This window comes from Musa acuminata, chromosome BXJ1-10 (assembly GCF_036884655.1).
Source record: "Musa acuminata AAA Group cultivar baxijiao chromosome BXJ1-10, Cavendish_Baxijiao_AAA, whole genome shotgun sequence".
NCBI lineage: Eukaryota > Viridiplantae > Streptophyta > Magnoliopsida > Zingiberales > Musaceae > Musa > Musa acuminata.
In genome coordinates, this window is record NC_088336.1 from 27,473,401 (window position 1) to 27,497,186 (window position 23,786).

Genomic DNA, 23,786 nt, shown 5'->3' on the forward strand with positions numbered 1-23,786 from the left:
ATGACATGATAGCAGATGTTAGCAGTGAACTGCTCCTCTCTTGAAGAAGAATAGGTAAGGGAACTGCTCCTCTCTTTTGGCAGATGTTAGCAGTGATTGGATCTCACCTCCACCTTCAATGGACTTGTAATGAATCTACATCTGAATCTCAATATGACAATTAAGAAACTTATCATCCAACTTATAGTGTAAGATAGTATTCCGATAAGAGCATCCATCATGTTCATGGGCTTGTTGATGTCATGTCTCTTGTATATACTTGTTCATCAAATTGTTGATCTATATACTGACATCTGATTGATACAGGCTATGTTGCAAGGGACATGCAATCAGGAAGCCATCTGATCTCTACCAAACTCGTTTCTCCAGCAAATAATTAGTCATTGGCATGAAGTTCTACCTCGTTGACATCCATCTGGCAGAGCAGTCTTGAAGTCATAGCTTATGTACATTGCAGGTTTGGCACACTTCCATGTTTACAGAAAATTTTGAGTCGTCCTCGTGCAGAATTAACTACGTCTACTGCATCTTCGCGTGTCTCACGAGTAACATGCATCACAGATTGGTCTTCTGAGAGAAGCACAAGTCTAAAGTTTGGTAAGACTTCATGTTCATGGGAAACATGAAGCTTAGTCAATGCATCGTGAGCAGAACAATCAGCTTTGCTACTGCTAATTGCAGAAAAATTCCTGGCTTAGAAAAGCTTACAACTCTAAGAAACTTACCTACTCGAAGGATTGATGCATCTGCTTGAAGCTCAAATCTCGTCTCGCTGATCTCTGCCTTTGCTAATCAAAGTTTATGGCATGATAGTCCAAACAAAACACAGATTGGATTGGAAATAATTGGTCGGGAAGGATGACAATTAACAGATGATTTGGTAAGAACAATCTTCAATGTTATTCTCATTTCTTTTATACACTTGTACAGGTCAGAAAGGACGAGGAAGAGAAGCAGTGTTAGCAAAAACTGATCTCCATCAACCTCACGAACTCAACAAAGTCGATCTTCCCATCGTGGTTTTCATCGTACAGTTCGATCATCCTTCCGCAGGCATCCATTTCCAACCCTTCCACGAAGCCGAGCCCGGTGAGCACTCTCTGCAGCTCGAGTGCATCGATGAATCCATCACCGTTCTGGTCGAAGACACGGAACGTCTCTTTCACTTCCTCCAGACTCGGCTCCTTCTCCTCAAACAAGGTCGACAGCTCATCGGGGCTGACCTCCCTGAGTGGCTCACCGTCGCGGCTACAGCGCAGGCCCATGACGTCCATGACCATCTCCACGTCTTCCCTACCGAGCTGGGCATCGCCTCTCGGCCGGCTTCTTGTATTCTTGGCCGGTGTTTCGTCGTGGGCCATCGACAAGCATGTGCAGAACTCGACGCAGGAGCGGAGGAAGGACAGGGATGTCGGGGAGGACTTGAGGAGTGTCATGATGACATAGCTGAGTAGTGTTTGAAGGAAGAGGAAGCCGACTGGTTCTGCTAGAGAGACCAGCTTCTCCATGACTGGGATGAGAGTGGAGAAGTTGGATGTCTCCTTGTGCTGGTTTGCTGAGACGAGGGGTGGGTGAAGAGGGAGGATTTGTAGGAGGGAAGAGAGGAAGAGTTGGCAAGGGAGGAAGGTGCGGAGGACATGGCTGTGGCTGTGTATGGAGACGAGGAAGCTTCCTACTTAGGTGGGTGTGGAGGCGTTGGGGAGCAGCCAGTCCTGCTAAGGCTGTTGACTTGGTGGAAGTTTCCTTGGAGCACGTTGAAATAGAGACGGAGGCGACTCTGTCGTCCTTGGGATTCTTTTAGTCAATAGACACCAGCTGTGATGTTGTTCTCTCTGCCCTTTGACACCAACATATATATATATATATATATATATATATATATATATATATATATATATATATATATATATATATATATATATATATATATATATATATATATATATATATATATATATATATATATATATATATCAAAGATAACAAGATAACTACGACATCGAGGAATAATTCCGTAATATCGAATTATATTGGGTCTGCAAAAAAAATTTGCATTTTAATTTTTATTTATTTTTGGAATTTGAGAGGGTAGATAATTAAAAAAAAATCATCTTTTTAAAGGTTGCTCGGTCGATAGATTAATTATAGATTAATATTATGATTTAATCATTTTACGGATGAAAGTATTAAAATGAAAGTATCAACGTTTTAATTATAATTTTGGTGATGAGAAAGCAAATGGAGAGAATAAAACGAACGACATATATGTTGATGCTTCGCTGTTGCTTCGCATGCTAATGCTAACGCAGATACAGAGCGATATTGTCCTTATTCTACTCTCGTTATCTGTTGTTTCTTTCTCGTTTACAACAATCACTCGACTTTTAACGTCAAAATTTTCAAGTGTAGTAAACGGAAAGCTACGCAAGTTAACTATAATTAGCCCCCCGTCGGTTCTCCGTTTCTCGCCGGAGTTCGTCGAGAGTCCCCATCTCCCTCCTCTTCTTTCAATCACCACGGGTCTCGCGACTATCGGCAGGGGGCCTCATGTGAGTCGGCCTCTCCGTGCTCTACAATGGGGACGCCGGTCCCTTGGCGACCTAAGCCGTGAGCTTTCCTCGCATTGTGGAGCGGCAGCGCATTGGTACGGAGGGCAAAGTTTGTCGTCGGAAGACCGTCGGCTGCGCCCTATGACGTTGCCACGACGAGGCCATGTAATCCCAGACTCAAACGAATAAACTCGATTGCGATCTTATTGTTTCCGTGGATGTTTCTACCAAATCTTCGAAGGGCTTCGACCTCTTTGTGGTTCTTGCAGTATCGGCTCTCTAGGTTTTTCTTTGGCGGTTTTCGAAAGGCTGCTCTTCATCTTCTCGATATTGATGAGTCCGATTCTTTCATGTTTACAAAAGATTTTGAGGAAGGAATGATCTCTTTTTTGGTTATTGTCTTAGACTTGGCTTCTTGAATCTCTATGATGTTTCTACCAAGTTCTTGAAATGTTTCTTTCGGCGTCTGTCCTACCAATTTGGCATGTTTTGAGGTTTTCCAGATCGCTACTAAGTCGATCTTTCGATCTTCAGGAGTTGGTGTTTATTTCTTGTATTTTGGAAGTACTTGAGAAAGGTGTATATCTTTTTTTGTTATACTTTAAAATTCAACTTCTTGTGCTTTTGTTCAGATGGATTGTTGATTTCTTTTGTTATTTTCTTAAATTTACTTCTCATCTACATAGGACTTGATTTCTGCTGGGTTGAATGCTCAATGCAATAACCAATAAAGCCATATATTTTTGTGTATATATTGATTATTTTATCCATAAATGTAGGCACAGTGACCAAACTCTGTAAGATGTTTTATTGTGTGAGAATTGTTCTTTCTTCCTCTGTTTTCTCTTCTCTTCTTTCGGATCTCCTTGATGTGAGTCCTATTGGCGTTTTCAGTTCTAACAGGTTGTTTATTAGTGATTTTCTAGTTATGTTTTGATTCAAATAACAACCATCTACAAATTTCAGGATGAGACAATGGTCTTCGGCAATTCTCAGCCTGTGAGAAATCCCTGAATGCACCAAGTTCAAGGGGGTGCAATCATGTATTTGATTCTGTCTATCCCGGTTTGTGCCCACTGATATGTTCTGTGTGTCGTAGTGTTGGCATGTGTATTGTGCCTTGTCGAGGATGTGCCCATACAATACGAGCTTTCCATGGAGCTCATGTCAATCTGTTGCTAATGTTACTGATTGGCACTTACCATAATAGTATATATATGACATGCACTTGTGTTGCCAAAATTAAAGCTCCAAGTTCCAACAGACGGCAAGAAGCTGCAGCTCTGAAAAAGTGGTGTGGAGGTGTAATTTCCAGCGAAAAGTGCATAGATAACTTCGAGCATTGAAGGTAGATTAGGTGATCTTATCGTGCATTTAAGGTGTACATGGTATTGCTTAAATCCATTCATTAGTGGCAGAAATGCTGACACTCCCTGAAGTTTTTAAGAATTGGTCTTAGATGGTCCTTACTCCCTGTACTAATACATTTATGATTAATCCTTTTCCATTCTCAACCAAGGGCTTGTTTTACGTTCCTTTTCTTTAATTTCCGCCAATAAAGCTATCAAAAAATTGGCATAGTTTTCAGAGTATGTCTCTGCTTTTTGAAATCTTGCCTCAGCCCATCATAAACAAGGACTAGCAATGTACACACTAGTAAACATAACAAATTAGCTTGTTTTTGTTTATTTTTTAAAGGTACCATGCCTACACATTTATTTGGTTTTGTCTTCTGGTTTATTTTGTACCTGAAATGATATATGCAACTACTTGTTCTAAATAATTAGAACCTTGTCCTAGTAATATCACACAATTTCAAGTAAGAAACATGAGGAAGGAAAGCACATCAAAATTGAAATTCACACATCTGTGATAAGATGGTCTATGCATGGCATTTGTTTCTGGATTGAATAGTTGTTTTTTCACTTTAGTTTGTACTGTACCACACACTAATGATAAGGTGTCATTATTGTTCTTTTCTTTTATTCTTGGTTTCTCTTTATTTTTTTTTCATTTGTCTCCATAGGACATTTTGCTGGAAGTTATATATGGTCTGTTGATGCTTGAGGAGCATCATCTGTGTGGTGCATTCATTGGGCACATTGGATGTGCTCTCTATGTCTTACATATCCTTCATCATCATCATCTTATTTTGTAATTGTGCTCCCCGATAAGGTTTTTAATCTTTAATGATACATTCCATAGTCTTCAAAATTGCAGACCAGTTTTGCTCCTAATCAGTAATCAGAGTGGAGGATGATTAAGAGTTTTGAAGGTTAAAATCTTTCAGTAAGTGCATTGAATGGCTCCTTGTTGTTTGATAGCTAGCAAACTTTTTGTGGCCATTGATGAAGGTGTTCTAGGTCTTCCACAATGGATGTCATAATTTTTTATGGCACCATCATTATTAGTGGTATATTTTGTTTTGACTTATTGTACAGATCCCTCCATTTTACTCTGTTTCATCTGCTGGCTTTTAGGCCTTGAAGCTTATGTTGTTATATTTTTTTCATGTTTGTCAAGTCATATTAATGTAAGAAACAAGAAAAAGGAAAACTATTTTCGTTGCTTTATGGTCGGTAAATCTAAATTTTTGTCTGATCTTGTTTTTATGTATCCTGAAGCATTTGGAAACTGCTGAAAATATATGTTGTGGCAAATTGAAAGTTGAGAATGGTTCTTTTTGTGCTGGCTACTTTTCTGCATTTCAAAGGTCAAGTAAAAGCACTTTTATTTCTATAGTTCTTTGTTTCACAAACCTTTTTTTTCTAGAATATTCTGATCAGAGCTTGTCTATTGTGTGTCACTAATTATGATGCCTGTTGATTCTTTGAGGTAGGAACTATTTGCATACAGCAAAATTATGCTGGACATCTTATCTTGTCCTAGGTTCCCTTGTTCCTTGGCCACAAGAGAGTTCTGTGTACCTTCATTCTCGGCTGGCTGCCGATGACAGTTTCAACAACTTATTATTACAATTTTTTTATTGGAACTATCCACAATTTAGATCAGAAGCATTGGTTGTAATGGTCCCTGTCACACTCTAGTCAGCATCTTCAATATGCATTAGCCATCTTAATTGGATTTGTACAAAATTTGGAGAGTACTATTCCAGCTGGCGAGGATTGTGTATTTGTGTGATTGTTCAATAGATTCTCGACTAAAGCATGTGCAAGCTGAAGAAAATATAAGCTTACTTCTTAGGATAAATGCAAGCTTTGAGATCTTTCATAGAATATTATGCTACACTCAATAGTTAGGTCATCCATTCTTTCTCTTCTTCTATCTTTCGTTTTCATGTACACCTCATTGATAGAGTACAGGTCAAAGGGGCACAAGCTATTCTTATTCTACATATTCTTTATTCCCGGTGTTATGGTCTATCTTTCTCCTTTTCTCTCCACTAGTCCCACAGTGAGGTCATTTGGGCCATGTTTTCTACTTTTTTCCTGCCTCTGATGGATGCTTTGTCAAAGTGGTTTGCTTTTGAGCTTGAGTGCCTTAATCCCGAAAGAAGCTTCCAATCAGCTGATGACAAAGAGGGAGCTCAAAAGCTAAATGAAAGTTATCCTCATGTAACATCAAAAGAAGCTGACTTTACTGAGTTGTTTGAAGGACAGATCCTACTGATCTAACTTTTAGTTTCTTTCAGCTCATAAGACAGAAATTGGCCATTGTTATGCACTAAAATATTTTGTTACTTTTGATGAAAAAAAATCTCTTTTTATCATTACATAATAATTTTTTTCTTCTGAAAATTATGGAAACAACTTCTGTGTTTATAAGCGTAAGATTGTATGCATTGATCTTAGTTAGATCTGAAACAAATAAATGAGATTGTCAAAGGCTATTTTGCTGCTGAAGATTATTTTTTAACAATGATAAACAAATATTCTTTTATGCTATGCCTCAATTAAATAGTTGTAGAATAGTTATCATAAACTCTGATTTTTGTACAGCTGAAGGCCTGGTCACTAGTAGCATGTGAAGCAACACATTGGCAGGTGATATTCCATGATTTTTCGATTGCTTCTTGCATTCTTTTTCTCATTTCCTTCACCTGGATTTATGAATCATATGCTGCCATTATAGTTATATGCTTCATGTTATGGGTTCCTTTTTATGTGGAAATTAACTTGTCTGACCATAATTTGAAGGTTTTTATGAGTATAGCTAGTACTTCAAGCTTAATACCAATAGGCATAATGATGAAACATGGCCCTCCTCATTCATTGCCTTCTTTCATGTTGGATTTAGAAACTCTTGGGTCAAACATAGTGACTTTGTTAGTTGGTCAACCATCAGATAAATGGATACAGATATAGGTCAGATTCCAAAATGGAACTGTGGGAGTGGAAATGCCAACAGTCATTAAGTAGTTAGTAGTCATTTGGTCTCAAAGTGGTTGAGCATTTCATGTGTTGACTTATCATCAGCCCTTTTGACTGAGAAATCTTCTGCCTCCACTAAATTTTGTTTGACTAATGAGAGAAAGTTAGATGGTGCTAAGGTCTGGAGAAATCAGTGAGCTGGATTTGTCTGTGTGCATCTTGTTTTTTTTCTTGTTTTAATCAGTTGGTGGTAATATGGTGGATCTAATTCTTTCCATTTGCCTAACATAGGTGGTTTCTTGATTCCCAATTTCCTTTTGTGATGTATAATAACTTCTATAGAGCATGTTAGCATAGCGTGCCCATGTTTCTGAGTAGTACTATGTTCTCCCTTGTGATTGTGAAGAATAAGAGAGAGGATGCTTCTGTTTGGTAGGACACACTTGGGTTGTGGCCCTGGAAAAGGAGACTTTGCTGGCTGTGGCAGAAACTTAGGACTATGTTAAGTGGGAGAAGAGATGGGCCCATGGGGAACTTTCTCTTTTCCTTGTCTTGTTCTCACTCAACCTTCTTCACACCCTATGCAGTCTGTTGCTTGTATTATTGCAGGAACATTTGGAAGTAGCTGTTTCTGTCATCCTTCTATTCCCCACTTGACAGACAAGCAAGCCAATTTAGACCTCTCTTCTTATATCCGAGCTTTCCTGGTCCTATTCCTATCTGCTGTACTTTTAACCCTCATGAACTAATGTCATGCTTGTCTTTATAGATCCAGGAATCAGAGGAGGATGCAGTTCTGATGGCAGCCAGTAAAGAACCTAAGCAAATGGTAAATCGATCATTCTTCTCAATCAAGATCATTGAGTTATTTATGTGCAAAGGAACCTCTCATTCTTAAGCTTAACATCTCTTTCCTGCTCTCACTTCCTAGCTACTTACATGTCTACATGAAGACTAATAATTACTACTGTTGCATTGGCAGAGGCAACACTCTTGTTCGATGAAGCTACTTTGCAAGCTTTCAGCTTCTTCTTTCAGTAGAAGATCAGAAGCTCTGCTCCTCTACGAGGCCTCCTGGAAGTTCAGAGATCGACAAAGTGCTGCCGGGTTGACATGCAGCAGTGTTGGTACCTGATTCTTGATCTCTCTCTTCGGCTGGAAGGCCTTCAGTAGCTCTCCATTACTGATGCCAACCATTGTCCATAAAGTGCTCTTTGCAGCTTCTTCAGGGTCATCAATCCTGGGTGTTTTCGGAATCAAAATGCATGTGCCATCCCTCGAGTGCTTGCCCAGGGTGGGAGTACTGGATCCTGATCTTGGGAGACAACCATTTGGAGAAGAGGAAGCTGCAGGAGATAGCCATGGACCACTCCAGTAAGCTGCAGCAGGGTAGAAGGGAACTGGAAGGCTGGAAGCACAAAAAGGAAGTGCTGGGTTCCAAGGATATCGCCAGGGAGACCCACTGAAACATGGAATTGGAGCAGTTGTTCTCTGATAATTCTGACTGCCCTTTGCATTTAGAGTATCTGAAGGCCTACTCGACTTCTCATCACCATTGTTCATGGTAGAAGGTGGTGGTGCCATCTCGCCGTGGATTCCATTTCTGTTGCAGCTCACCGTGTTTTCTGGTAGGACCAGTGCAGAGGCCATCGAATCAAAGTTGAGTACGGTGCTCTGTGGGTAACGGGCATCAGATTGACAAGCTCGGATGGCAGACTCCGATAAAGCGATGCGTCGAATATGGCATGAGTTCTTGTTTTTGCGTCGACCAGCTCCGACGGGGACGTTCCTCATGGTGCCGCCGGCGGTCCAGTACCGTTGGCAGTTCCTGCAGAGGTATCGTGGCTGATTGACGCTGTAGTTGTTGTAGTAGCAGAACTTGGTGTCGAGGCTTTTGCACCGAGGGCAAGGGAGTGTCTTGTCGGGCTTCTTCACGCTTCTCTGCGATTCTTCGTTGTCTTCTTCCTCTTCTTTATGACTTGAGCTCTTCGTCGAGACGTCCTCTGGATCGGCCGAAGCTGGAGTATGGAGATCGCTCGTGGATGTGGCAGGCTCGTTCTTCTCTTGTGAGTCTGATGATTCATGATCTTGATTCCTTGATTTCAGAGCTCCTTCGCCCTCTTGATGATCCTGAAGAGTAGATTGGAGAAGGAAATTGGAACAAGAACAGTCATTTCCTCTCACCAACAAAACAGAAACGTTCTCCAGTTCATCATAGTAATCATCCTTGTTCTATCATCAAGTATCAAGGTGTGACAAAGCAGAAAGAAAGAAGAAACTCGAAGTTATCTACACAGCAAGATTCAAGTTTGATATATATGAACATCTTGGTGTCTCTGTTTTGCTTCCATTTCTCAGAATTGACCAGATAAAGATGACAGTTCTTGGACACTACTCAGGTTTCAGGAACTTCGCTTCAGTATCTAATCAAAAGGCACAGATTCAGGTTGAAATCGAGCCAAATCAAAGCCGGATCAAAGTGGATAATTCGCCGAAACAGCGATGAATAATTGCCTCTCGATCACAAAGCAATGGTTTGTTGGGGGGAAGAGAGTTTGCAACGAGAGCAAGTGAAAACAGAGGAAAGCCCCAATATCTCAATCACAGGGAAATCAATGACAAAGATGCATTTTTTGCTCCCGAACACTTTGGCTAGAAAGGTCAAGATCAAACTTTTGAATCCTGAAACAAGGAAAGCTCGGATCAAAAAGCCGAAAGGAACAAATCTTTCCTAGTTTCTACACACGTTCTGAATTCGTCAAACGTGATCAAGCTTCTGAACGAGCTAGTAGCTAGTAGCAGTACCTTCTCATCATGGCCGCCGCTGCTGCTTGGCCTCAGAGGGATCGTCTTGCCAAAGAGCTTGATCGCAGCATCTCCGTTCTCCGACATCTTTTTCTCCCGTTCGTGCTTCCCCTGTTCTTCTTTCCCCCCTCCCTCTGCAATTGACTCCCCCGTCTCGGGGTTTAACGGGGAAGGCGGAGGGGGCGGGCCATGTCAGCAGGCCACAGGGGATTCTGAGCCACAAGTTCCTTTTGTGGCCGCGGGAGGGCGTTATTTGATTCTCCATGCCTTTTGTTCCAACCCTACCACTGCTTTTGGAGGTACTCTTGCCACCAAAGCCAGTAACTGTGCTTAGTGTTTGACCAATTGCAAGTGATGTGGTGTCTTGATTCGGTCCCTGCTTGCAGTGTTTAAAGCACTAAATTAGGTCATCAGTGGACCAAATGGAGAGAGAAGAAGAAAGGGGAGGCCTCCTTCAATCCTACTCAGCATCCAATATCTCCTTCCCTGCTCCTCTCTGTAGCTCACTTCCCTGGTAAGTCACCTCTCTGTTCTTTTTATTTTGCCATCCAATTAGGCTTCCCTCAAAGTTCTTCATTGAATAATTCCAACACTTTATGCTTCCTTTCTGTGGCTTTCACATTCTAATTTCTATCTACTGGACAGCTGTTTAATAGTAATGTTGTCACAGTTGCATAGATTTGACAATATGGGGTTTTGTGGATAGTTCTTCACCTTTATTAAGTTGATGAGTAGCAGACTAAAGAACAAGGCCTTTAAGCTTAGCTTGTGGAAGCTGACAAACCTCCAGTTTTTATTGTATTTTGTACTATTATACTCTGATCACATGTGTCTCTTATGTGTCAAGATGAGGACATCTCATCTCCATAGCCTTATGAGGTTTAAAGTAATCTGATCCCGTGATATATTTCTTTTCCTGTGCATAAAATGTACAATATAGCAGGAGTGCAACTCCACTAGACATTCAGCAATATGAACCTAAGACTTGTCACATTGAGTTGCAATGCAAAGCAGCTCAAGTGTTCATCAAGATTCAAGTTATCACATGCTCATTGTAACTATAAACACTAAAGAGGATGGCATTATTAATTCCCACAATAAAATAGAAGCTGTAGGTTCATGCATCCTGGTTTCTTCTCATCTTTCAATACTAAAATACCAATGGTTTCAGCATGTGAATTTTATTTTGTCTCTTCCAGTAGTACAAATGTAGAATTAAATAATTAATAAGAGCCTGTATTGGAGAGGATAGGATAGGATAGGATAGGATAAGATTTCCAGGTAAGACACTACAGTGACCTGTGGTTGCTGTAAAAGATCCATCCACAGGGATAACCCCTCTTGACCATTCCAAACACTTGTCAGTTCTTGCAGTTCGTGTCAGAATCTGAAGAATAAAAACAAAAGAACCCTGTCTCTTCTTCCTTCATGCTTCCACCAAGTCATCAACCATGGTAACCAGTGATTTGCATAGAGCACAAAACCACCAGCTATTAACGCTTCATAGTAGCTGCACTGTATCAAGAACATCATACCAGTCAGAGAAAATTCTTGCCACCACCAAATAAGGTCAATGACACTGCAGTGTGGTGTATTCCCACTTGTGTGTTTTATTTGTAGATCAGGTAGAAATTGGGATGTGGTTGTGGCTGTTTAATCTTTCATCTCGATGCCTTAATCAATTACTAACAACTACAAAATAAAGAGAAATGAACTTTTGGAAATTTAGTGTAATGGAAATCTCCAGCCTTGTCATGCACCTACTAAGAAAACCATGTTGCCCATAAAAGATTTATCTTGTACCAATCAATATCAAGACAGAGAAGACTGTCCTGTACAAACAAAGTCATGCATGAAACCATTCTGTGTCGAGTAAAAGTCGTATGTTTATTGCAAGTCCATACAGAAAACAGAGAAAAAAAATTACAACTTTATATGCACAATATTGGTTTGAAGAACAGAGCAATGACGAGTTCTAAAACAACATTTGAAGGATTGAGAGAGCGGGAAAGAGTTTGGACCGGAGCTCAATTAGTCTTCTTCTCCTCCTCCTCCACCTTGTTGTTGCTGCAGCTGTTCGTCGACTTCTCCCTCCCTGCTACTCCCAAAAGCTATCGTAACGAACAGCTCGCTCACCCTCGCCGCTCTCTCCGCGCCCAAGACGTCGCCGACCTTCTTCGGCTCCTCCTCCTCCGCCGCCGGCATCCGATACCTGCACACCGGGCACGACCTCCTCGCCAGGCTCCACAATCATCATGGCACGCCAGCCACCGCCAGCCCGGGTGGGAGCAACTCGTACAGCAGCGCCGGCTCCCCTGGAAGATGACCATCCCCCGGGTGAGCGGGTTGAGCATGACGACCCGCTCCAGCTCCGGCGTCTCCCCCTCCGCGGGGCCCGTCCGCACCACGCCGAAGACGATGGGGGAGAGGGCGGTCCCCCGCCGCTCGTCGCCGTCTTCGGCGTCACCGTCCCTCCGCAGGATCCCCTCGAGTCGCCCGAGCTCGCGCTCCGCCGCCGCCATAGATCGAGATCGCCGAGTCGACGGAGTAGGAGATCGGAACACGCTACTGTTACCGAAACGATACCAAAACGAGAACATAACGGAGTTTTGATATAGCAGGTGGCGGAAGTCTGTGGAAGCATCCAGAACATTTCCTGTAGCAGTTAATCCATGAGTGAGGTGGTCGCCACATGTCGGCGTGGAGCCCACAATTATTTAAGCGGGGCCAGCACGGACGTCTGGCGGATATCGTGCCACGTGGGATGGAGGTCCGTTCGGGATCCCCGGGTTATTGCATTTGGGGTCAGCAAAGGAAACAAGACGCCATACATCTCCCCTCCGTTTCAACCCAATGACATGTTTGTCCTCTTCTCGGAGTCACTACACACATTGGTTGCTTCCAAGAACTTACCGAGGTCAGGAGGGCAAGACTCTAATTTTATTTTAATTGGATGTGGATTTAATTTCAAAACCATAAATGAAATGATATGTAATTGGATGATTTTTTGCATTTCTTAGGATTCCAAGAATACAGCAGATGCTTGTCAAGCTGAAGCAAGAAGCAAGAGGAATGAATCTCAAACGAAGAACAGCAAAGTTTCTTGGAATTCTGTCATGATGAACAAGAAAATCAATCATCTCGACGAACAAAAAATTTCGATTATTATGTCTTCGAACAAGCAGTAAAAGAATCGGTTTCAATGGTACAGAAATCATAAATGGCGATCTTGCAGCTGGCCAACAACTAGGAGTTGGTGGTGAATGTGCCAACGTAGCCGAAACCCATGACGACAAATGCAAATGCTTGAAGGTAGATGTACACATAGTAGTAGTTCACTCCGAAGGTAACATTATAGGAAGCACAGCACATGAGGAAGACCGCAAACCCGAGCTGCAAGAAGCTCACCCTGAGATCCAAAAAGAGATGGTAATGTTGATATGGTACTCGTTTGCATCTCCAGAAGCTATGTAACATTTGCTTACCTATCTCTTATGAAGCTTGTTCTTGTGGATTCTGCAACATTGGTTTCCATCTTCTCTTTCAGGGTGTCTCCAAGCTTCTGTGTCACAACCCATTCATTTACGCTTGCTGTCTCAAGTAGACCGATCAAGGCTGCTTTCATCCGGTGCATGGACATGACGTTCTCAAACAAAATCCAGAATGGCATTATGTGAAGGGAGCTGCGACGAAGAGAGGGCATATCAGGGAAGAAAGTTCTGATCAAGGGGTATGTTCATCAGTAAAGATTGATACCTGGGATTTCTGATGGCATTGAGAACGGTAATTGTTGTAGGGATGTAGACCACCCCCCATATCGGAATGCTTACTTCTGGTACTACAACTGATACTGGAATCACGATGCAGTAGAATGCAAAGGTGACGATCGGGGCCACAACTCTTCTAACAAAGAAGAAACTGTAGATCACATGGATTTTCTTCAACAGGGATACCTCCTGCTCCATAAAAAAGAGACAAGTCTCAGGGAAATAAGATCGACCAATGTATGCTTGTTTACTTGAAGAAGGCTTCTGCTACCTTTGCGAGTACAATGTCGCGTGCCATTTTTCTAAATAAGTTGGCAGCTCCACAGGTCCATCGATGCTGTTGATGTCGGTAAGCCTTGAAGGTACTTGGGAGTTCGCTTCTGACCTGCAATAGTTGTGGCAAAACACTTACAGATTACTGAGCTTCTCCTTTGCTGAATACTGTCATGGATCACAGCAAATTTGAGTACCTTGACGTCACCAACATACAAGAATTTCCAGCCCTTGAGACTGGCTCGAACAGCCAAGTCCATGTCCTCGACCGTCGTTCGATCTTTCCAGCCTCCTACTTCATTGATAGCAGATATTCGCCACACGCCAGCAGTTCCTGTGAGAGTGAATATTGTGATGTACTTGAAAACCATGTCCTCTTTCTTTGAACATCCAAATAATTTTTGCAACTTTACGATTGCATACATGGTTTATGCTTTTTCTCACTTTCAGCAGTTAAATTCGAGTTCAAACATCTGACATGACTAAGATTTTGTTGTTCAAGCAACTCTTACTGAACTAGGGATGATGCACATTTATGTTGCAAAGTAGCTGATCAGCAGTAGGATATGATGCTTTCATTACCATTAAAGCCGAAGAAGGCATAGGAAGATGAGCCTGACTCTTGCTCTACTTTGAAGTGGTAATCAAGCGATATCTTCTGAATCCTGGTCATCAGGCACTTACTGTAATTCACTGCAAAATCGCCCGGCAAATGCCGTGTCAGCAACCTCCTGTCAATTTGAGAAGTACAAAAATCAGAATGAACAAAAGCATCTGCCATTTTATGCTAAAATGGCATAATAAGGATCAGTATGAAGACAATGTAGGTACTCAAATGCTCATCTTTCAGTTGAATGATCTAGTGGTTGTCTTAAAAGGTCAAGTGTACTGTAAATCAAACTTATATGTACCTTTCAATCTTTGAGATCATCATTAAATTTGCTTGATGAAATAAATAAAGATTGGGGCAGCAGTTAAACAATGGCTGGTGTGCAAGGTAAGAGTGTAGGGAAAGAGAATGAGATAGCAATGAAGATAGACTCTTTTGGAGGATTTGGCAAAGATAGGAGCTACACTATCCCAAAGAAATAAATGTATTTACAACAACAACAACAATGCCGCAAGTCCCAACTATTTGGGATCGACTACATGGATTTTTTGTCACAATTAAAATATGTAAAAAAAATGACTGCATTTAAATGAATCATTATTTATGAGGTTCATCTGATTATTTTCATAGTTTGCAGGGAAATGTGGATGGAAAGATGGATTCAGTGTTTCCAATTTGTCAAATCAGCATACATGGTCGATACAAGTTCATATATTCTTGGCACTCTCCACAACATCCAGTTTAGGTATATTTTCAGTTCTTGATATGTCAAGGTGTTCATCCCCATGAAGTTCCTCAACCATCTAAAGTTTCTCTCTCTTGGGTACTTTATTAGATCAGATTTGTACAATACTGGATCTTTATGAGCAAACAAATGATCTAACTCATTCACAACATAATTTCTTCAGAGAAGAAGCTAAAACATAACACAGTTCATCTCTATGTCAAGATTCAGGTCTAGCTTTACCTGTGTACCCTAATATTAACATGATAATTTGGCATTCTGATCCAGTTAGCACAGCAGAAGATAGAAACCAAAATTTTCTTAATGCTGTTGTCCACAAATATTAGAATTTATTGTACTTTCATTGATTGGCTATCGAAATGCTTCATTTGCCTTCTATAAAATTACATAAATCTACATATTTTATGACACAGCTTCAAAGTAAGCATGCAGCACATGAATATTATTAGCACATTATAATTTCTTGAAGCTAGATCGATCATCTACTCGCTTGGAAGGACTTGACATGCTTACCGAAATCCCACCGTGCCTGAACCAGAGCGATCCTGGAATTGTACATGAGGAAGGGTATAGTTCTCATGAGGAAATCAGATTCTGGTTGGAAATCAGCATCAAAGATGGCAACATAATCACATTGTTGGGCATACGTTTGCTCCATTCCTTTCTTTAGAGCTCCTGCTTTGTATCCCTTCCTGTTTTCTCTGACCTCATAAGCTATGTTGATGCCTTTGCTTGCCCAAGTTCTGCATTCCTGCTCCACCAAGTTCTACAGTGAAAGAAACAGAAGCATTTTAATTGAAATTGCACTCAGAACATGAGCTCATTTGGAAGATAAGATAAAAAGTGTTGAGTGGATTCAAGTGGCAAATAATAGTCAGAATCTAGCAAAATAAAAATCATCGGATGATAACATCACATGTTTGACTCAGTACCAACTTCTCTTCTCTTGCCTTTTTCCAGTAACCATGAATGTAAAACTGCCAAATAGACTTTAGTCGGGACATTTGACACATTTGTATTATATATGCATTGTTAACTATAAAGCAACTCCGTTACTAGTCTTTCTCACTTAGAATTTATAGATCTCATGAAGATCACAATTTAGTCTTTCTCACTCAAACATAGAATTCCAACATTTCGATTCTTTTACTCTTGAGTAGATTGTCAACTCATGTTCCACCATATAACCATGTCAAATTTTGTAGCAATACTTATCTGTCATTAAAGGTATGGGAGCAAGTTGACAAAAGTTAAGGGACCCATTTGAAGATTGATTCACAATTCAAACACTGAAGTCTGTGGGTTACCTGAACGAACACCCACCTACTGCCCAACTTTTGACTGACCAAAAGAAAACAGCAGAGTGAGGTTCTCCCAACACGACAGAACATGCCATCTGTTATAAATGGTTGTACTGATCTCCGGGGGCCTGCCCCTGTACACTGTTCAAGACCAAGCAATCTCAATGATCTCTCTCTCTCTCTCTCTCTCTCTCTCTCTCTCTCTCTCATGCGGACCACCTTCTCCTAGCTCAACTTGTCAGGAAAACCTCAAAAATAATCAGACATGGCATCGTCAAGAAATCAGGGTGGAGAAGGTAATCAGATCTGATGACTTCATTTAGAATTGCAGCTTCAGGGCAGGGTCCCATGCCATTACCAGATGCTCCCATTCTAATCTAGGCAGAGTGCCAACTGGAATGCACCTCCAACAACAGCTACTGGACAAATCAAGATTTGAAACCCTATGTTTCCCCTTTCTATTTTGGTTGCTGATGAGGCTGGGAAAAGTTCGTGAGCACCATTTGATCCCGGAGCAGATAGAGCTTAGCTGTGCTGCAGAATCATGTAGACTGTGATGGAGATTGGAGGAAGTCTGGTTACCTTGATCATGGGGTCGGTGGAGTCATCGAGAACTTGGATGATGATCCTATCTGGAGGCCATGTGAGAGCGCATGCTGCTCCGATAGATAGCTTGTAGACCTGCAATTTCACAGACACGGTAAGAAGGGCAGATCTCAAAGGGAAAGGAAGAATCAATTGACCGCTTGAGGTGAGCAGAGTGCGAGAGACAGAGACCACCATCTACCTCTTTCTCATTGTACATGGGGATCTGGACGAGCACCATGGGGTAGGCCAAGCTCCCCAGCTCCTCATCCCCTCTTATGGGCTCCCACCTGTAGCGCTTCTCCGGCGTCCGGTGGAGCAGCTTCACGCCGAGGCTCACGGCGCTCATGTACATGGCCTCCAGCATTAGCATCACCGACATGACCAGGCACAGAAGGATCGCCACTCGCAGCGCCGGCGCGATCGCCCTTTTCCGCACCTCCACCAAAACGGCCTCTAAATGCTCGGGCGAGAACTCGCTCAACGACTCTACGAACTCAAAGATCGACGAGCGGAGAGAAGGGGGCAGCTTCACTGTGACGCGTAAGAGCACGTGAGGAAGAGGAGGAGGAGGAGGAGGCGAAGAAGTCGTGAAAACTGCACATGTAAATACCTGCGGAGAGGAGGGTGGAGGTCCGGTTAACCAAAGCGTCGAGAGCGAAGACATTGGTGGTTGCATGGGCGGCGGCAGACGGAAGAGAGAAGGTGGAGGCGGCCAGAAGAGCAACAAGAACGGCACCCGGCATAGCCATCGCTGCCATGACAGCTACTGCGCTCTCCAAATGAGGCGATCAGGAACAGGTAGCAGAACCATCTCCAACGTTGGCTCGTAATATATTCCTGCACGGTGAAGTCATGGGGAGCGCCCCAAACACGCACGCACGACAGTGGCCAAAGGTGGGCGTCGCCGTGGACAGCGCAGGCTTTCCATTGGCCAACTTGCAGTGTGGGTGTGTGGCTTGGCACACTCGACTCGGCTCCATGAATGATCATGTACTCCGAGGGGAAAGCTAGCAACGTGTTTGGTGTTTTCTCTTCGGTATCTGTGTGACGGTAGCGTAGTAAAATATGATGGGCTTGTCGTCTTCACGGTGGCCACCACGACCCGAGGAACAGGGCTTTCTCACCGTGCAGGATCCAACCAGTGAGAGGAGGTCCTCGGTTGCCGCCCAGGGGATCGAGGCCATTGATTGCTGCTGCGTCCTGCTTGGGATGCGTGAGAATCCACTGTGTGTGCGTGTGAGAGAGAGAGAGAGAGAGAGAGCAGAGACGAAACACTACTCAGGCCAGCGAAAGCAGAGCCGAAACGCTTCGTCTCCCACGCTCACCGACAGAGACGCAGGTCACCGGACTCGCGTCCCACGGTGCCGTGAGTTAATTCGTATCTCAAATTGTGCCGTGAACATGAAGGTGTTCTCAATCGTATAAAATGGATACTGCATACATTTTCAGTCATCTCAATGGTAAAAGATTCATATACTTAATCATAAATAATTAAAATTGATAGTTTTATTATTATTATATATTTATTTTATTTTCATATCTCAAAGATACTTTTGATGATCTACGAAGCTTGTCGCACTATCATAACATACCAAAGTAGTTTAGAAAAAATCGACCAACAAGTGAAGCATAAAATGATATTGGCCTAATACTTGTTAGCTCCATCCAACCTTATGTCATATGAGGATTTTAAATTTTTATAATAATTAGTGACGTTCTATAATATACAATCATATCAAAATAATTTATTTTTAATCGTACGAGTAACGAATCGATAGATGATAAGCGAAACATGAGAGTTTAGAAACAAATAATTTCTCCTAAGCTTTGTATTGGCATCGATAATAATTAAAGAATTAACTATCAATGAATTAGTATATTTATTTAACATTAGTCATTAAAATCTCATAAGAGTATAACTAAAAATAACTAATGATAATTTATCATCCTGAATTATGTTATGATCGTAAATATAATATATAGCCATATCGCGACATGTACAATTTCTACATGTAATGACAAGCATCAACGTGATAATGGATAATAGAATTGTGACGACATGTACAATTACTCCACCGTGGGACTTAAATGGTGTTCAAGAATAAGTTGCATGACATGTCGCCGTTATTTCCATGATGTGATGGCTTCATAGAAGACAATCTTGTGGAGGCAAAAAGATAGAGAAGAGAGGTTCGTGCCTCGAGGTGATAATTGGTATCATCCATAAAAGAGGGAAGAGAGAGAGAGAAATAATTTGGGAGTTTGAACTTTGTGTGTTTATGATTGTAGGGGACCAACCAACCTCCAATCAATTATGAAGGTAATGACACATGTTATTATAGTTTTGAATTATTATAGTTTGGATGAGGTTTCAAGTGCTCGATTTTTCATACATCTTTCATCAGATTATTCTTTTTTATGTTGATTTTTTTAAGCGTTAAATACATTTCGACGAAGTTTCAAATCCGCCATTTTTGATAATTGGGTATAATGCCAAACTAATATTTCAAATATTTTTATAATTTGGATGAGGTTTTAAATCCTCTGTCTTTTACAGATATATTTAATATTATATATATATAAATATGTATGATAAGATTTTGAACCTTCCTAAGTAGATATGATACATTACCGATAGATTAGTATTTATGGTGTATAATATGTCGAATAAGGTCTGTAAGGGGATTTGGTATAAAGATTTTTTTTTCTCCATCAATCATTCTCTATCAAATAAGAGTAAAACTAAAATATCTCTTCCTTAAAAATATATTTTTTTATATTTTATTTATAACAAACACCTCAGGATTTGTACACGCAAAATGTACTTTTAAAATAATTATTGCATCATCCAGTATAGGGAGATAGTTTAACCTTTGGTGCAAGATCCTAACTTATGCGACAATAAGTTTTGATGAGTTAGGGTTGTTATGATTACGATCGTTGTTCATCGATACATGAGTCGTAAGTTATTAACTTTTTTAATCTTTCGATATTAGATAAATATGAAAAATATTTCTTTTCGTAATATTATCATAACAACACAAAAAATAGTCAAAACATATCGCACACCACATCATACTAGGAAAACCAATTCATAAATTATTAAAATATATTATTTTTTACTACACGAATGATAAAATGAGTAAAGCACGAAGCGACACGATCTTACCACTCGAGAGCTCTATCCAATCTTGTGTCATCCGAAGGTTTTCAAAGTACTAAGCTAATTGATTTTTTTATCTCGTTCACTCATATCATCATAACACAAGAAACAAACTTAAAATTATTGAAAAAAATATTTTTAACCATTCGACAGTGCGACGAGTGAGCGGATGATGATCGAAGCGTAAAGTAAGAATGTCCTACTACTTAGAAGCTTCATTCGATCTTTTACCACTTGGGATTTGTAGAACGTTAAGATGGTTGACTTTTCACATCTATAGCACAACTCGAAAATTATTTATTTTTTAAAATAATCTAAATTATGATAAAAGTCTACACTATAAATAAGGAAGTGGTATTATGAGCACCAATATTTTTATACTGTTTTTAATCTTTGAATGTCTTGTTAGGTAATCTATATTCAGTCAGGGAATCAATTTTCCGATCGTAATCATTTTATAATATTTTCCCATGATAAATGTTTTAGTCATGAAGAATTATATATATAATATGGGATGGGTGTTAAAACGACAGTTCAAGGATCCATTTCATCTTCCTTTTAAAACTCCACTCATCATCATTCCATCGTTTACTTAATTAATGACTCAAAAGATTTCTTATCTGACCCCAAAGATGTTATCTTATTGTCTATCAACTTGTCGTAAATAATTCATTATATTTAAGAACTCATCAACTTGTTATAAACAATTCATTATATTTGAGAACTCTTCCGCTCTCAATCACAAATATGATATTATTATTATTATTTTAATATAATCGGTTGATTTGGTGTTTATTTTATCAGTTTTTTTTATCGGTAACGCACATATCTCAAAGCAAATCAGATACTAAGTAAGATTGCTTGTCTGCTGTGAAAAATAGGTAAAGACCAAAGAACGTGATGGATATTTGATCTGAATTGGGCTTAAAGGACGTGTGACTCTTAACTTTGTAGGTCATACGAGTAATGGCTTTCTTATTAGCTGGAATCGAATCATTCATTGCGTTAGCTCAATAAGTGGTGGGTGGGGCAAATTGATTGCAGTGTTCAAGTTTGCTTCCTGTGAAGAAGACAATGCCAACACACCCAAATAAGTCAAAATCAACATCAATGCTCATGTGGACTATATTCGACGGATAATGTATTCGTCTCCCCTTTCCGTAGGTACGTATTATTTTCATTCGATTAATTATAAAATCTAAAACCACTCGTCAAGACAATAATCATCTCATAAATTCATAAACATGATATTCTATACAATCATAAACAAATTAATATTCATCATATATTCATATCATTACATAAATTAAACTTAACACACTAAAATTTGGTTCCTTGTAACAGAAAAGTCGATGCTTGATTGCCCATCTCACATGAAAATGATTTGGCCCGGAGAGGAGAGAGACAATGAGGTGGTGATGAACTGCATCACCCTGAAAGCTCTGTGAGCAATTCACACCTTGCACAGTAGCTCACAGAGGTATGAGCTTCTCCAATAGAGACAGCAGCTGTGCAGCATTTATCGCATTAATGGTTTCAATGCTCTAGATATCCAACATCATGGCTTTGTGAGCCACAGAGAGAGAGAAGAGAGAGATAGAGAGAGTGCCAAATGTTTTCTACTTTGCAGCCAACAGAACTAGAGAGAGAGAAATGGTTTCCACATTGCAGCCAACAGAGAGAGAGGGAGGTACTTGTGATTGGTTGAGTTCATGATAGCTTACCTCTCTATCATTGAACATGGGAATCTGGACGAGGACCATGGGATAGGTAAGAGAACCCAACTCCGCATCCTGTGACAGTGGCACCCACTTATAGATCTTCTCCGGCGTCCGCCGGAGAAGATGCTGAATTCTTGAGTTCTGTGGAAGATGCTGAATTCCTGCAAAGAATATGATGGCATGAAGACTTGGGAACAATGCTGAGATGATTGAAGGGGATAAAGTCAATATATTAAGAGTGTTTGTTTCCTTGAAAGAGTCCTCGTTAACAGTAAAGACAAGGACACCAATTACTGAAGGAGTACATCGGTGGGTATACGATAAGTAAGCAGGCCCGTTGCACATCCGGCCGCAGTGAATGCAGGGCAGCTGTATGATAATATTCCTCACAGAACCATGTTGCTTGCTCCGGTGAGCTATGGCATGTCCACCGCTGCCTGCCGCACTGGGGAATCCACTTGGGCCGCCGACACTGTCCTCATCATGATGAGTACGTGTTGTTGGATGTTTTGGTCAGTGGGCTTTCCTCGTTTATATCCATCCTATATTTGGGCTTTCACATCCGATCCAATCTTGGGGAGGGAACAGTTACAAGTAGCCGTTGAGATTTTAAACCCAAAGCCACTATATATAAAAATGGCCGAACTCTTCGAACCCGTCCATCTTGAGAACAGCAATGGAGCCAACCGTCGAACACTTCGAAGGCCCTTACTCCTGCCCGTGCTCCCCACGGTCAACGTCGCCGACGTCGGCAGGCGGCGGTCGTAGGAAGAGGGCAGTCGCAAGAGGCATGCAGAAAACCCTCTCCAAGACCTCCATGCTCGTCAACTTCCTCCCCACCGGCACCCTTCTCACCTTCGAGCTGCTGCTCCCCTCCGCTTCCGGCGACGGCTCGTGCTCCCCGGTGAGCACGCTGATGATCGAGACGCTGCTCGGCCTCTGCGCCCTCTCCTGCTTCTTCTTCCACTTCACCGACAGCTTCCGCGGCCCGGACGGGAAGGTCTACTACGGGTTCGTCACCCCGCGGGGCCTCGCGGTCTTCAAGTCCGGCCTGGGGGTGGACGTGCCCCAGGACGAGCGGTTCCGGATGGGGTTCGTGGACTTGGTCCATGCGCTCATGGCGGCCATGGTGTTCGCGGCCATCGCGCTGTCCGATCACCGCGTCACCAACTGCCTCTTCCCGGGGCATGCCAAGGAGATGGATGAGGTGATGGAGAGCTTTCCGCTGATGGTGGGGGTGGTGTGCAGTGGGCTCTTCCTCGTCTTCCCCAACACACGCTATGGTATAGGCTGCATGGCCACATGAATCAGATCAATAACGTGGACGGCTACTGATCCATCTCATTGTTTGACCACACAATTTTCGTTGAATTCCACTTTTTGGTGTGATTAATCCAAGTGATTTTTCATGATAAAGTGTCGGTATTGGTATTATATGTATGTTAATTTCGTACATTAACAGCAGAAAATGACGATTATTAACCCGATATGAGCAATATTTTAAAGCAATTAGACTATTAATTAATATTATTTCTCCAATTTTTTATTTAGTGGTTTGATCCGTTTCCAGTTGGGGTGGTTTTGATTGTGGTTCGGCGAGCAATGCCCCCAGCATGATGTGGATCGCCTGTTTGGCTTCAGATGTAGAACACAGTCCTTTTGCCACAGATTCAGATGACATGGATGAATGGGTTTACTTGAGGGCTACATGTATGTGTTTCCTGCTATAGTCTATACAGGCGATTTCTATCGAAAACTTACGGCCGTCAAGTAACGGACGCACGAGATGACCGCTCCTCCCTGGGGCATTAAAGTCCACGTCATCACGGCGTTCTCCACCCGCAGCATATATCAATGGACGTCCTCGTCGTCGCAACCCGTGGCGAGGTCTCCAGGTTTGGGCCATTTCTCTCTCTCTCTCTCTCTCTCTCTC

General features: G+C 41.5%; 4 protein-coding genes and 2 long non-coding RNA genes across 7 annotated transcripts; 3 read left to right on the forward strand and 3 right to left on the reverse strand.

The window, feature by feature from the left end:
* Positions 1-876: 876 nt before the first annotated feature.
* LOC135595887 (probable calcium-binding protein CML46) lies at positions 877-1,584 on the reverse strand. Its single transcript, XM_065087359.1, has one exon. The coding sequence runs from the start codon at positions 1,506-1,508 to the stop codon at positions 960-962; it is 549 nt and encodes a 182-aa protein (XP_064943431.1). The 5' UTR covers positions 1,509-1,584; the 3' UTR covers positions 877-959.
* A 736-nt stretch (positions 1,585-2,320) lies between these two features.
* LOC135595891 (uncharacterized) lies at positions 2,321-8,000 on the forward strand. Its single transcript, XR_010480699.1, has 3 exons — positions 2,321-2,714; positions 3,516-7,709; positions 7,863-8,000. It is a non-coding gene; the product is annotated as an uncharacterized LOC135595891 (long non-coding RNA).
* On the reverse strand, positions 7,722-9,935 carry LOC103968611 (cyclic dof factor 1-like). The gene is made up of 2 exons (XM_009381878.3): positions 9,686-9,935; positions 7,722-9,010 (listed from the first exon to the last, which is right to left on the reverse strand). Exons 1-2 carry the CDS (start codon positions 9,770-9,772, stop codon positions 7,943-7,945), a joined length of 1,155 nt encoding a protein of 384 aa, XP_009380153.2. The 5' UTR covers positions 9,773-9,935; the 3' UTR covers positions 7,722-7,942.
* A 989-nt stretch (positions 9,936-10,924) lies between these two features.
* LOC135595890 (uncharacterized) lies at positions 10,925-14,211 on the forward strand. The gene is made up of 4 exons (XR_010480698.1): positions 10,925-12,232; positions 12,307-12,602; positions 12,706-13,114; positions 13,233-14,211. It is a non-coding gene; the product is annotated as an uncharacterized LOC135595890 (long non-coding RNA).
* LOC135595888 (probable glucomannan 4-beta-mannosyltransferase 4) lies at positions 12,765-22,344 on the reverse strand. 2 transcript variants are annotated; one of them, XM_065087361.1, is made up of 10 exons: positions 17,580-17,869; positions 17,169-17,500; positions 16,964-17,062; positions 15,594-15,846; positions 14,308-14,418; positions 13,923-14,059; positions 13,724-13,837; positions 13,442-13,641; positions 13,171-13,368; positions 12,765-13,094 (listed from the first exon to the last, which is right to left on the reverse strand). In XM_065087361.1, exons 1-10 carry the CDS (start codon positions 17,725-17,727, stop codon positions 12,932-12,934), a joined length of 1,755 nt encoding a protein of 584 aa, XP_064943433.1. In that variant the 5' UTR covers positions 17,728-17,869; the 3' UTR covers positions 12,765-12,931. The 2 variants fall into 2 exon arrangements, with proteins under 2 accessions (XP_064943433.1, XP_064943434.1); XM_065087362.1 differs by lacking the exons at positions 17,169-17,500; positions 17,580-17,869 and adding an exon at positions 21,857-22,344.
* On the forward strand, positions 22,182-23,362 carry LOC135595889 (protein DMP8-like). The gene has a single exon (XM_065087363.1). It carries the CDS (start codon positions 22,530-22,532, stop codon positions 23,157-23,159), a length of 630 nt encoding a protein of 209 aa, XP_064943435.1. The 5' UTR covers positions 22,182-22,529; the 3' UTR covers positions 23,160-23,362.
* The last annotated feature ends 424 nt before the right edge of the window (positions 23,363-23,786 follow it).

Coding starts and splice junctions, on each gene's coding strand:
- LOC135595887 (XM_065087359.1), bottom strand. CDS start 1,508: ATGGAGAAGCTGGTCTCTCTAGCAGAACCAGTCGGCTTCCTCTTCCTT.
- LOC103968611 (XM_009381878.3), bottom strand. CDS start 9,772: ATGTCGGAGAACGGAGATGCTGCGATCAAGCTCTTTGGCAAGACGATC. Junction 9,011..9,685: donor GCGGCGGCCATGATGAGAAG/GTACTGCTACTA, acceptor TCTACTCTTCAG/GATCATCAAGAGGGCGAAGG.
- LOC135595888 (XM_065087361.1), bottom strand. CDS start 17,727: ATGGCAGCGATGGCTATGCCGGGTGCCGTTCTTGTTGCTCTTCTGGCC. Junction 17,063..17,168: donor CCATGTACAATGAGAAAGAG/GTAGATGGTGGT, acceptor GTGAAATTGCAG/GTCTACAAGCTATCTATCGG. Junction 13,095..13,170: donor ACAAGCTTCATAAGAGATAG/GTAAGCAAATGT, acceptor TTTGGATCTCAG/GGTGAGCTTCTTGCAGCTCG.
- LOC135595889 (XM_065087363.1), top strand. CDS start 22,530: ATGGAGCCAACCGTCGAACACTTCGAAGGCCCTTACTCCTGCCCGTGC.